Source organism: Gorilla gorilla, chromosome 7 (genome assembly GCF_029281585.2).
Source record: "Gorilla gorilla gorilla isolate KB3781 chromosome 7, NHGRI_mGorGor1-v2.1_pri, whole genome shotgun sequence".
Classification (NCBI taxonomy): Eukaryota; Metazoa; Chordata; class Mammalia; order Primates; family Hominidae; genus Gorilla; species Gorilla gorilla.
Window position 1 is genome coordinate 119264133 of NC_073231.2, and position 14460 is coordinate 119278592.

The window sequence follows — 14460 nt, forward strand, 5'->3', positions numbered from 1 at the left end:
TAACTTCACATATTATCATTCTTGGCTGGTGTACCTCTTATAGATAGCTTCTCTGAGATTCTCTTTTGTACTAACAGTAAACAAGCTGACTTGACAGCCTCTCCAGTGCATTTTAGGCAAGCAGTCCATGTTATGATATTGCGTTATATGTAAATTGTCAGTGATACTTTGAAATTGAGTTGTAATTTAAGGAGGAAAAACAAAGTGAGTTGAAAGGCAGCACAGAGATATATTGTTTATGGTTGTTTCTTTGTATAATATAGCTTTGTCAAGTGTAAAAAGACCACTTTCTTCTTTGTTATGTCAAATACATAAAAACGAAGAATCTTAAATGCTGATGTTGGGATATTGATGAAACCAAATCAGCATGTAATGCAAATTACCTCACATGAATTAGTATAAGATTTAAATAGGTCGTCTTTATGTTATGTGTTATGGAGATTGTTGAAAATTCACCCTGAAACACTTGCAAGTGCTTTGCTTTAGTTGTATAAAGTTAAGTAAATCAATGCATGTTACTCAAAGCCATTTTTTCTCTAGCTTCAAAATGTACTAATTTCATTGAAATTATCAAAGCAGAAAAAATAGAAATTCACATAGATATGGAAATGCATAGTTCTGATCTTACATTAATAGTCAAGATTTTGAGACTTAGTAATAGGAAAAAAACCTTTACTATTTGTTGTGTTAATAGACATTAAATCTGGTTTCTTACACAATAAGTAATTATTAGCTCACCAAGAAATGTGACTTACAGAATGTGGAAGGGAATAAGGAGATACTTTCGTAGTTCTGAAGTAATCTGTTGGTACAAATATCAGAATAACATGAATCATCAAAATAATATACTTGGCAAGAATGAGAAAAATGTAAAATACATGATGATATTTGATGACTCTCCAAACTTTGTAAAGATAGATCATTCTACCAAACTCCTATGTAGCAAAATTAGCATTGATGAAATGACAGTATTTTCCCCAATATGTCTTCATTTATTACTCTTAACCTCACAGATTAAAATCACAACAAAACATAATGTACTTATTGAAAAACTGTACTTCATCAACACACATCTCCAGTAAAGACAACAATAACAAATGGAAAAAATTACTAAATCTGTTATATTTATATTCAGCTAATTTTCTTGCTTGTTTTAGGTGTTGACCTTGATAAGTTAGCTCAGTCTTCTTTCATGTGAATCATGAAATAAGGGACAGAGATTTGAATTTAAATTGAAAGTATGAAGAAGCTAAGGAGGAGTTCTGAGACAGGAGCAAACATTAAAAAAAAGTGTAAGAGCACAATTTGGTGATCACAAATGATTATATTATTGTACAAACACTATTAAAGAAATACATGTGGGATCTTCATTAATACTGGATAAACTAGTTATTATCAGTTGGCTGAACAGATGGGAGTCAATAAACATTTTAATTGGAAATTACAAGAGAAAATTACATTAGGTTAAATTGCAAAAATGATGCCTTTCATTGGAAAGTTACAAACAGCATCTGTAGAATGTTATATTTACCTGTGATAAGGTAAAGATACAATATATATGATATATAAATAAAGGTAGTATCAACTACACTGATATTTACATGAGAAGAAAATCCCAACGAAGAGCTAAACAATTTTACAATAATCAGATTATTTTGGTATTATGTACACAGAAAGCCTGCTTCAAATAGGTGATGACTTCCTTTAGGATAGGCACTAGACCTTCATCCCTATATTCTCAAAGTCTAAGTAAGAGTCTGATACATACTGGTTCTCAATAAATAATTGATAGCTGAAGGAATGTCTCAAAGAGTTCTAGAACTGATAAGTAACCCACTGGTTGTTTTGCAGAAATAAAACTTACTGATCACTGTATCCTTCACAACTTAAATTATGTCAATCCCATAATATTCACTTCAAAATAATACTATTCTAATACATAAAGCATAATATTCTAAATTTTACTTTAATCAAAAGAAAATTATATAAAAAATTAATTTGATATTTACATGAAATAGCAAATGATAATATGTCTAACATCTTCCAATTTCTTTTTAGGCCTTTGTGAAATTGCTTTTGAAAGCAATACATAATTAGAATATAAAGTCTTTCTAAAATAGGAAATTTTTAGTAATTTTTGTGAAGACGGGGAAAATAAGTAGTAATCTTCAAATTATTGAAAAATGCCTAATTTCTAAGAACTCACAAATTGGCAATATATAAAAAATAAGGTCAAAATATCATTTCTGATATCTACTTGTTAATATATTAATGAAGACTCTCAAGCTAACACAGATATTAAAGGTTTTCTAGCACTTATCTAGAAAATTGATCTTAAGGGTTTCTGTCTGACCTCCTTTAAAAAGATTAAACAAATAAAAGAGTACTCAAGTACTAGCAGGATTTAAAGACGAAAGTTTTTTAAAAGGCTGTAAAAAGAGCCTTGAACATGAATTCAATGCAAGTAATTATGAGCCTGTCAGCATTTCTATTACAAACTTCATTTAGAGGTTTTATCATTTCCATAATCTTAAAAACTAGGAAGCCGAAAGTTGGCACACAAATTAGCAGCCTGGATGCAAATTTATTTACACAAAACATTTGAATCAGTTCAGCTGTTTTGATTTATACATCAGCCAAAATATCTTAACTCCAGATTTCTCCATATATGTGAACACTGAGTAAATATTTTGTCTAGAGTACATAGTTAAGTCACTTAGAGTATGGAATCAATAAATTCAAGGTAGAGTATGTTTCGTCTCCAAAAGAGTCAGCTGTATTTTTTTTTGCCAGTTTTTCTAACTTTGATCCCTTATCTTGCATATGCAGCCTTTAGCAACACAGAGTTCAATATTAGAAAATGCAGGTAGCTCAGCATAAATTCATTACTAACATTTAGTTGAGATTAAAATTATACTTCTGATAATGGATTCAGAGGAGCCATTTCTGCATAATGAAAATATAGTTTAAAAATGAAAACTAAATCACTTCTAAAAATTACAAATTAGCTTAATTTAAAGCTTATATTTTTTAAATTATTGACTAAGTTGATAAACTTCGTTGTGGGTGTATCCATTATGTGGTACATTATGTGCTATTTTAAGAGAAAATAAAATAAGAATATATTTTCCTCAAATATCCTTCAAATAAGATAACTCCCATAATGTAAACAAGCAAAAAAGATAAGAAGATTAAAAAAAACAAAACATAGCCCCATAGAAAGCTAAAATACATATTTGAGAAATTATAATAATATCAAATAACAAAACACAGCTGAAAGTTTTATTAAGTAGCTATCAAAGAAGAAACAAATGGCTAGTAGGAATGTGAACTAGTTTGGGAAAAGTTGTTTTGATTATCTACCTCTCCCTAAGATCATGAAAATGAAATGTCAAGTGAATTTGTGATTTTAAATCTCAATAAAATCAAATAAATACTAACAACAATTGGATGCATTCTAAAATGAAAAACCTGGCTGATCATCAGTTTTCAACAATAAATAAAATTTTGGAATGAATAATTGTAGAAAACAGACTTGGAGACAAATTGTAAATGTACCTTTATCTGGGACTTGGCCAACCTTGGAGAAATCTACATCTACCTGTTGTAAGATCATATATCAAAACTATTTAAAATAAGAATGGCCTATGAAGAAGTATTAAATGCAATAAGTATATCCTATGACTAATACAAATGAGGACATTATTAGGATAACTTATCTTTAAAATTAAAAAGACAGGTTAAAATAAAATTTCTTAAAATATAACAACAAATAAAGCTTTAATAATGCATGTAGAAAAAGGCTAGTTTATATTGGGAGAGTCTATAAAGTTTAGAAATGACAAAAGTAATATAGTTACATATGAAAATATATTTTATCATATACACAAGAAAATGTAATGCTAAATTTGAGCACTTAAGTATAATTTAATAAAAACATTTTTTCTTTCATAGACTGATGTATATCTATATTCCCCCCAGTTAATCCTTATGTTAATCTTTAGATTGCACGTGAAGTTTCCCATTTGCTTATATTAATATACTCATGTATCTGTGTCTCCTTACACAATTACTTCAAAAAGTCTAGTCTTAATTCTGATCAGGATTTTGGGGTAGGCACAGTGGTCTCCCCATTCAGTGAGCTTTACTCTCATAAACCAATTATGTCTAAAAAAAAAAAAAAGAGGCTCATAAAATAGTATCAAATACAAGAAAAGTACACTGGGCAGGTAAAGACTGGTTTTCACTCTCTAGCTTGGCAAGTCATTTCATTTCTCTGGCCTTTCCCCTCTTTTATGTGAAGATACACAGCTACCCCTGTATTTTTAACTAAAGGGCACTTATGGACTGAAATAGACTTTGTGAATGGAACTTGGATATGCATATTTTAATTTTGAAAAATATGTATTTGCCCCCACAAATAAATCTAATGCACATTTCCTGCCTAGTAAACACTAGATTGGGGACACTGTGAGAACTTCCATATCCTTTAAATTCTGTAGAGCTGAGTGGAAGATTAAGATACCAAGTAAAACAATTTTATTTTTCAATGCTTATGATACAATTTTATCATTTTATATGTGAAGTTCATAAATTTATCTGCATTCACAAATTTTAAATTTTACTCAAGTGCCTCCATTAGGAGCTAAGGGTTATAATGTTTACCTCTGTTTTATCTTACTTAATGTGCTAGTTTTATATTTTATAGTGTCATATTTAACATATGTATTACCTGTGCATTTACTTTGCTTACTATCGCTTATAAAAGTAGAAAGTATCTTTTATGACTATTGTACAGACCATTTAGAGAACAAAATTAGTCAAGTTAAGTGAAAGATGTTGAAAATTACAAAACCAATTAAGTTATGTGTTATTCCAACTGTGGAATATCTGTCTGTCTATCTATCTATCTATCTATCTATCTATCTATCTATCTATCTATCTATCTGTCTGTCTAATCATGACTATTGATCTTAAGCTTTCCTCTAGATTAAATTTTCAGGGCCTCAATGTTTCTCTTAAAAATGAAGAGGTTTAATTGGTAACTTAGTCATTTACATTTTTCTTTTAGATTTTGGTAAGTTTATGGCTTATGAATCTATTATCCTTTCAGATTTCACTTAACCACTAGCTAACTGTATGATCCTGGCAAATCATTGAACTCTGGACTCAGAAAAATGTGTATTATTTGAAAATGGAGATAATAATCTCTATATAGGAGTTAATAGCTATCTCAAAGATACTTATTAGAATTCAATACAGGAAGAAAAGGGAGAAAAGAACTGTTTGAGATGTAAAGGACACTTTAGTTAAGGGCTTATCATAAAGCATCACACATGAAAAGACACAACAAAGAATTTTATCCTGGTACCATTTCCCAAAACAAGAATGTCTCGTATCCTCTCTATATAGTAAATAACTCTGATCATTCTGGAGTCAACCAGATAAACTTGTATAACAGAAAACTATGGCAAAAGCCCTTGCTTTTTTAGTTATTTGGGATAAAATAAGTCTACTTTTATGGAGTCTGTTTCCATTTACAAACTTCCTCTCAAAGTGGTACTTAATCATATTTTTTAATGTCATAGTTAAAAAATCCTCCCTATTATTTTAAACTCATGATCATTAATATTCCTTTAAAAATTGCTAACATCAAGCAAAGAAAATCTTCATAATCTTAAACATTATGAACTTAGCTTTTTAAGGGAATCACTCATTACTATTTATATATTTCAATCATTTTCTGAACATTTCAACTCCTCAAAGAGTAGAATTTAACTTTGCAAATTTTACTCCCATATCATAAAACGACTTAAAAAAATTTCAACTATCACTAAAATTGATAATGTATGGATTGTTCTTATACCATTAATATTTATAAAATGTATTATTGTTTCTTATAGAATTTTGAATAATTGTCTTATATATATATCATGTGAAAAAATATGCAGATGAAAATGTAACTAGAGAGAATACATAAATCTCATGTAAATATGACTTAAACATAATAAAACCCATGAAAAAAAGAAACATTTCTCTAGATTTAAAAGCTTTTAAGTAAGAAATTGTCTACAGATTATAAGAAATAAATAAAAATTTGATGTTAAGTACTGCCCCTCAATGCTCTTTTGAGACATGAAAAAGTCAATACACTGATTTTATTTATAGACTTGTAATGTCAAGAAATAAACTTTACTGAAGATACAATTAGTTATTTATTTGAAGTACACATTATATCAGAAAAGTTTTTCACTCCATAATTATCTCCTTTTGTCTTCTACCAAATAAGTAATTATCATTTTTAACATTTTACAAGCATATAATTGCTAATACTAATTGATATATAGTACTGAAATATTAATTTTTCTGATTGACTATCTTCATTGGTGCCATCTGAGCTAACTTTCTAATAAAATTGATAAGGTAAAGTAGAAAAAGAATTGAACATGAGCTTGAATGCCCTGTCATCTAGTCTGAGTTCTGGAATTAATGGTCTTTGAAAACTACCAAAAATTACTTATACTTTCTTGGCATTTGCGCTTATTGTAAAATACATGAGCAGTGAACTAGCTGATATTTAAGGACTTATGAATGTCATGATTTGTGACAAGATGAATGAACAAATTAATGTTAGTACATTAATCAATCCCTATTAAAAGAAATCAATATCAGAATGCAAGGGATGAAATCAGCACAGGAGGAGAGGTAGCATTTTTTTCTTTTTTTTTCTTTCTTTTTTTTTTTTGCTGTGAGTCTGCCCCTTATTCATATAGCCAGCACCAGAAGTAAATGTGTAAAAGTGATAAGCAGCAGTTTCAGAGTGTTTCTCAGCTGTATAATGGCCTGGGAACTTAGCCAAAGTGAAATAATAGCCAATGAGAAGAGGCTACACTTTTTATTTACTGTTATGGAAAAGTGAAGGTGGTGGTGTTAGAGATAAAGTGTGAGTTCATACAGGCTTTGCATGTGCATGTTTATTTGAATAATATTGGCAATAGCTACTAGTGCCAAGCACTGGGCTAGGTACATAATTTATGTCATCTCCCTATAAACCCCCGATATTGTCATGTATTTTTTTTTTTACAGATAATAAAACTGAAGCTTAAGAAAGTTGAATTGCTAGTCCAAAGATAATTGTTGGCAAAAATCATTATTTGACCTTCAGTGGCTCCAGAGCCCTTGCTCTTTCCACTTTACTGTAGGGTCACTCAAATTTTAGAGTGCAATCAGGACTTACCTGGATGACTTGTTTAAACCATCAGTGTCTGTGCCCAACTACCAAAGCATCTGATTCAACAGACCTTATCTGGGAAACTGAGGTATTTTTATTGCTAAAAAGTTTTTAGAGGATGCTGGTACTACTTGTTGGAGAACACTTTGAAAATCACTGTAGTCCAAACATTTAAGGGCCTGAACTGAATAATGTGATGATATCTAATGCCACATAATCACCATTGTCATTTTCCGTCCAAGCACAGGTATATAATACATATGTTAATGTAAATTTAGACATTTTAGAGATTTCAAATTAGGTTGCCGGCAACAAATTATCACTATATAGAAAATATTAATCTTTAAGATTCCTTAACCAGCACCAAACAACAGCTTAGGAAAGCAACTTAAGACATGAAATATATTTGATGTCTGCAAGACTGGGGCCTTAAGAGAAGGAAAGGTGATCATCAACATGTGGCTGTGAATACCAGCAGGTCTTCAACAAATTGATTTTTCTCTGTGATACTTTTAAAAGTGATGTCCCTGAAGAGAATAAGAGCCTCACAAGGGGCCCAATTCTGAGAAGACCTTGCAGGCATGGAGATAGGTATACCTGGAAATACCGTGAATCACCCACCTGCTCACTCTGAGAGCAGAAAGATGAATTTGGCAACCGCAGTGTCTGTAATGGCACCATTCTCATACTCATCCAAAGTCGAAATCAATATTTCCACTGTATTCTAAATTATATACTCCTTTGGATGATGAGTAAAGGGAACAGAAGAAGGAGATAGGGAAAAAATAGCTAAAGCTATGTTTTAATGTACATGTAAATAAACTAAAATGTTCTTAGATTTTACTTGTATCTTACACATTTTTTCTTAATCTGTCATTTACAACCATTTTATTTCTAATTTCCCAAATCTTGGAATTCAAAGTACAAGATGGCGTATTTTCTCAAAAGGTCATGTTGCCTAAAGGTACCATGCTTACCATGCTTACCAGGTGTATGCTTGGTGCTTTAAAATAGACAAAATATTGAAGGTATTTTATATCCTTAAGCCATTTCGGAAGCCCCTGATAAGTAAGTAGAAGAGAAACACCCTTTGGAACACATGAAGAAGTATATTTGGAGGCTAAGGAAGTAAAACTTCAGTTCCCTCCACTTTTTTGCATTTGAGATCTTAGAAAAGCGTTTTAAGGTCAGAGTTTTTTTTTTTCCCGCACATGAGTACAAAGGCATTATTAACTGCACACCTCTCCTACTTTTTTTTGTTTCTTTTATCAGCTTTCACTTATGATAGAGTTTTACTGTACTTAGAACCATGTACAGATGACATTTGGTGTCTATTTGTTATTTCACTGTTTTGTAGACACCAAATTTTGTGTTTAGGGAAAAGACGTGTATACTCCAAATTAATTCAGCTACCCTACAAATAGAAATGCTAATTAATATCATGAAGGGTAATAACTACTGGAACGAAGCCTTTGCTCCTGGAGTACTTAATTTATTGAGTAATTCTACTCTTTTTCTCCTTGAAGGATCTCAAGGGAGCTGGCATCAGGTTTTCAAGATGCCGAAACCTTCTCCTTAATTATTTCTGCTCACATACTCTTCCAATGAGGGCGTGATGCAGCACCCGCCTCCTCCCCAACCAGATGATTCTGGAAAGTACGGTGCTGCAAAAGGACATTTCAGAGCGCTTTCAACAAGCTAACTGTCCAGTGAAGTTCGGCTCCGAATTCTGGTAACTGTTCAAGCCCTGTCAGTCCGGTAAATTGGGTTGACTTAGCAACTCGGTGGTGCAAAGCCTCCCCAAAGACAGGACCGCATTCAGGGAGAAGAGAACCAGCCTCATGCCTGAGTCGATCTTTCTTCCTTTGGTTGTCCTCCTTCATTATTATTCTGCAATGCACAGCAATCCCTGTGCGTGCCCCTGTGTCAGCCCCTTAGCTGGTCACTCCAGCGGGGCTGGGAGAAGACCACTTTGGCTACTCAGATGGCACTGTGCTGTTTAATTTCTTCTGCTCTCTCCCTTAGAGTCTAACTAAGCCCTTGCAGCACTTGAGCCGGGGGCTGCCCTCCTGCTGGCCTTTCCCTCGTCGTTGAACGGATCTGGGGGACGGGAACGTTGTAGAGGAGCCACAATGCCCACTCGTTGTTTCCCCAATGTGCTTTCCGAACTCCCCGAGTGCGTCTTAGATAAGTTATTTGAGTGAGGACAGCGCTGCGGTCCGCCTGGAGAAAGGGAGCTTCCTCCGCACTTCTGCTTCATCGTGACAGCAGTGGTCGCAGCGCCACTGGCCATCTGGAGTCCTGGGAACATTAAAGCGCTGTTACCCGCCAGGCGTTTCCGCCTAGGACACACTCACACCCACCCTCGGAGCCTCCTAAAGGCTTCTCCGTGTCAATTCATGTGTCCTCCTCCCAGCAGCACACACGCACACACACACGCAGGCACACACACACACACGCACATCAAGAGCCAAGTCAGCCACCCAGTTTCAACCTCGGGTTGTCCATGAAAATTCAGGGAGGCTGATCTTCTTGAAGAAATTAATGAGTATTCCCACAGGAAATAGATGTAACGGAGGGGCGCCTGTCCAAACTACAGCAGGAGGGGGCCCTGACTCAAATACAAAGGTTACCTTTCAGTGGGTTTCTCAGTCTTGCTAGTGTTGGGGGAAGGGTTTTGATAATGGTTTTGGCTAGGTGGGTTTTTGTTTGCTGTTATTATTTTGAAAAGACATTGATTCCCCTTCCCCCAGCCCCCTTTGTAAAGCTCTCTCAAGCTGAGACAGATATTTTCCTGATGTGTTGGGAAAGACTGTCGCCTTATGGGATAGGACTGTGGGTGTCAGTCCCCGGGACACACGCGGGGCTGAAAGCTCTGGACATGGCCACCTGGGCGGGCGTCTGTAAAAGGTGCTAATGAGTGCCTCTGGCAGCTCTTCCCCCTCATAAGACACCCGCGCCCCTCTCCAGTAGCAACTAACTGCGGGAGAGGATGCGATTTCCACTTTTCCAAAAGACCTCTGTGGCGGGAGTAGTATCTCCTTGGAGTCTCAGAGCACGCAGAAACGTGGATCCTTCGCGAAGTCGCTCTGGCGAGAATCCCTGGAAAGACGCTCTGGCGTGGGGTGCGCGACGCCGCACCCGGTCTCCCACCTGCTGCCTACCCAGAGATCTGTGCCTTCGCGGTACCTTCGCTGCACGGTGTGTGTTCCCCTGGGATCCATTGACAAGCAGCGTGGGAAAACATCCCATGGGTGTCTTTTTACATGGGCGGGACGCTTAAGCACGACTTGGAGATTCACAGTTTCTATCTGGGTGAGACCTAAACAGACACGCTGCAGCTGGAGGCATTTCAGAAACCTCTGCCTGTGTGTGTGTGTGCGTGTGTACGTGTGTGTGGGGTGCGGGGGAGGGGAGTTCAGTTTGAAATAGGCATGGATCAAGTCTAAGCAGCACCTGCCCTGTCCCACGCCTCAGTTTGGTGCTCTCCACGGCCTTTTATTTCACATGATGACAGTGGAAATGTAACGCCAAGGAAAGGTTGTTTTCCTTTTCAGCCCCACCCGAGTGGTTCAGGCCTACCTAAGACCACTTTATCTTACACTCCGAGGCGTTTCCTCCCACTAAGCCTCTTTGTCATTGCTGTTGGACGCAAAGGTGAGACGGTGGAGGGATGAAAACTGTAGGCAGATGGTGTAATTCTCGTGGCTAGAGCTGTTCACGTGGAAAACTGCCTGCCTCGGACTTTCTGGACCCTCCCGCTAGTCTAGATTAGAACCTGCAAAATCCTTACAACGGCTCCCCAGTCTGAGATTTTTCATGGACCTCACATTCCAGAAGAAAGTGTAGAAGACAAAAGCGAGCACAGACATTGGGGCAAACAATGTTTAAGGCATTGCATCAATCTTGGCTTTAGGAAAGCCTTGAGACAGGTGAAATTAAAATAAAATGAGGAAAGGGAGAGTAAAAAGCAACTATCAAAATTGGCATCATTCGGAGATTGACAGCAGGTCTAAAACATAAAACCTATGCAAGTTTCTCAGAATTTGGGGACAGTATTCCCAGTCGTAAAATGTAGGAGATGCCTTCCAAGTGTCCGATGAGTGACAATGAATAACTTTATTGACATTGAAAAAAATGTTTTTCACGTATAGTCTGTAGAATATTGATTTTGCACAGGATCAAAGAAGGCTATGACATACTCTTCCTTCTCAATATCTCCAAAGCTAAACCGATTATATCAGTCCAAAGTAAATTAACGCGCCTTTCCTTTCTATCGGCGCATCTCATTCGGAAAATACGGTAGGTGCGGGCAGCCGGGGCTCTAATTGCAGGCGGCGCGGATCAGCGTTAGTCAGGCTGGAATGCTCGCCCCGCTTCGGAGACTTCCCTCCCCCTCATCTGCCCCCGAATGTGTTTTGGCTCAACAGGTATCACATGAAAACTCGCACTTAAACCCTGGTCATCTTCTCACAGGAGCCACCCTTACATTTTTCTGCCAGGGCTGCTGCTGGCTATTCGCGCCTCCCCCACGCGAAGCGCGCGTCTAGCAGGCAGCCCCAGGGCCATCCATTAACCACCAACTCCCAGTGGCAGGCGAACTAAGCATAAATGTGTGGCTCCTCACCCGTCGAGCCAGCGACAAAGAAACCTTGTAAGCAACCTGAGCCGTGCTTTGTACATTTGGCAGTGTAGTTGTGCCACTTAGGACAAGCTTTTCGGCTCAGAGCTGCTCTGAGGCCCCAGAGAGAAAAGAAAAATCAAGCTTCAAGGAGCAGGTTGGGATTACAAGGCAGTTGCTGCCACAGAGACCGGGGCGACAGACTTCCTGGCATTTTGGGCTGTAAATTAAAATTCTAGACATGCCACCCATCATTGGTTATAGTAGAGGGAAAGGTAACCTCTCCAGCTCCCTCCTCCCAAAACATGAATTATCATTTCCACTGAATGCAAATGAGCCGCCTTCCGTGGGGGGACAGCCAGCTGCAAGCTGGACAATAAACTGTTTCATAGAGACGCGGCCCGATTGCGGTTCAGAGAGGCACTCCTTTACAAAGGAAGAAGCATCCAGTTTGTGTTGACAGCCCTGGCGCGCCTGGGCCAAAACAGCACCCCCTTTCCCGCGATCCCCCGCCCCCCCCGCGACACACAGACACCCGGGATTTGAAACTAGCTTCACTGAAAGCGGCATCCATAGCGTCTATTCGAGCTGCCATGAGTATGGAGAGGTGATTGTTCAAAAAATGATGGCATGAGTCATAAACACCTCCTGAGTATTCTTTGCAGCAATTAATGGGCAGCAGGGTGCAGGAGAAGTTGTGGAAGAGAGCTATGGATCTATTTTCTCCCTAAGGACAGCTCTTTTTCCCATGATCCTGACTGTCCCTTGCCTTCCTGCTTGGGAATACATTTTTACATCCTACCTACCCCCTCCCCTAGTCTGTGCATGTGACACTCACTCTACCTGTCTGAACGCTGAGACTTGCTGGGGATTTTCTTTTGGTCGTCAGCTAATGACTTTCCTCCTACCTTCATTCATCCCTTAAGGTGGTTCTTTACACTTCATGGCATTTCAGACACTTCGAAAGCCTCATTTTTTGCCAAACCTCTACCACAGGTCCTAGGGAAGCTCCCCTACATTTAACATTGCATAGAAGCCCAATTTACATACATATGCATGCAGACATTCATGTTGATGTGGCAGTGCTTGGAAGAGCCCTGTGCCCTAATGCATTTAAAATCAACACATTCCTAGCACGTCGATAACTTTCTTCCCTGAAAGGGTTAAAAAGCATTTAGACCAGCGTCTTTAATATATATATTCCACCCAAAGCCTCAAGCCCTAGTGATCTGACAAGAAATCAAGGTAATCCTCACCAATAAGAAAAGTCTTGCAGAGGAATTCTGCCTGGATATCCACTAGTTAGAGGCTATACTAACCAACTCACGTATTCGTTTGAGCATACTGCAAGAATATTTATTGAGCACAAGCTCAATCACCGCATTGAACGCCAAATCTGGCAAGCAAAATGCATTTCCTATCTGAGGGGGGGAGAACGAGCTGTGAATCAACTCCTTCTTTAGTATTATCAGATTATTTTATCGGTGCAAATTGCAAAGTAAGCTGCCAGCCTGTCTCCATCTACAAGTCAGCCCACCTCCATCCAAAGCGGAGGGGACCCTCAAAGCAGACCTACCTTTCACATAAGACACCGTCAATAAAAAGACGAGGTTCCAAAACGTAAATCCACTTTTAATCCCCATTTTCTTCATCAGGATGAAGTCTAGGCGGCCACATTTAGCGCATCTTCGCGTGCCAGGCTCCCAGGGTTTGGATTCCTTTGCTCGGCTTTCCCCTTTGCGGATCTCTTTCATATTATTCGCGAGCTCCTAATTCCTGCTCCTCAGCCCGGCGCAGTGGAGTTGTTGCTGTTGTTGGTGCGCGGTCACAGCTCGGAGTGAATGGTGTTTCTGGGATACCACAGCAACCTTGACGAGGACTCAACCATCTCTCCAACGGGGGCACAAAGTCTCCGCTACTCTGGATTCTGTCTTTTCTTGTGCGTTTTTTCCCCTCCACCAAAATCTACCCCAATTCTGGCTCGTTATAGCAACCACCAGAAACCACTAGTGAGCCTCTTAAAGCCCAGCTCTGCTCTCTGATAAACTCCACACAATATTTGAAATTAAGGGGCTTGCTTTTTTTCCCCGAATAGATCAATTCTGCCTGTAAAAGCAGCCCAAGAAATAATGTTAGTGAGCTCTCCGTTGCAGGCTGTGAATACAGAAGCATGTCAAAGGAATATTTTAATCGGAGGATCTGTGTTGCTTTTGGGGAAACCGTGACGATAATGAATCGGGCTCCATCGATGCCCACGTCGTTATAATGGGACATGTGTTACTACTGTAGTTGCAGTATATTTCAGGCAGGCTTCTCCCATTTATTATCCTGTGATTTAATTGAAAAAGGAAATCACAGAGAATTTTCTCAATAAATTCTGCCTTCACACGGAGAAGAATGTATTTGAACACATGTATTTACATACTCAAATAACTACGTGTAAACCCGTCACCGGGTTTTTATGATTCGGGAAACGGATTTCATCCGTGGCCTGGGCGGGGGTGGGGTGGGGAGGGAAGTCAATGTCGTTTCCTCAAATAGTTCTCCCTTTCATCCTCCCAACCCGCTTTTCAGTTTGTGTGTGCCGCAGTTAAACTACTTTATCTGT

At 37.9% G+C, this 14460-nt stretch overlaps 1 protein-coding gene across 2 annotated transcripts in view; it reads right to left on the bottom strand.

Moving 5' to 3' along the window:
• The window catches only part of CSMD3 (CUB and Sushi multiple domains 3), a 1204746-nt gene extending 1190864 nt beyond the window's left edge, over positions 1 to 13882 (bottom strand). Inside the window, exon 1 of one of the 2 annotated variants that reach the window (XM_019032923.3) lies at positions 13429 to 13882. In XM_019032923.3, the coding sequence (XP_018888468.2) occupies positions 13429 to 13606 (178 nt within the window). In that variant the 5' untranslated portion in view covers positions 13607 to 13882. The remainder of the gene's footprint in view (positions 1 to 13428) is intronic. The other variant, XM_031014090.3, reaches the window with a different exon arrangement.
• Positions 13883 to 14460: the final 578 nt, after the last annotated feature.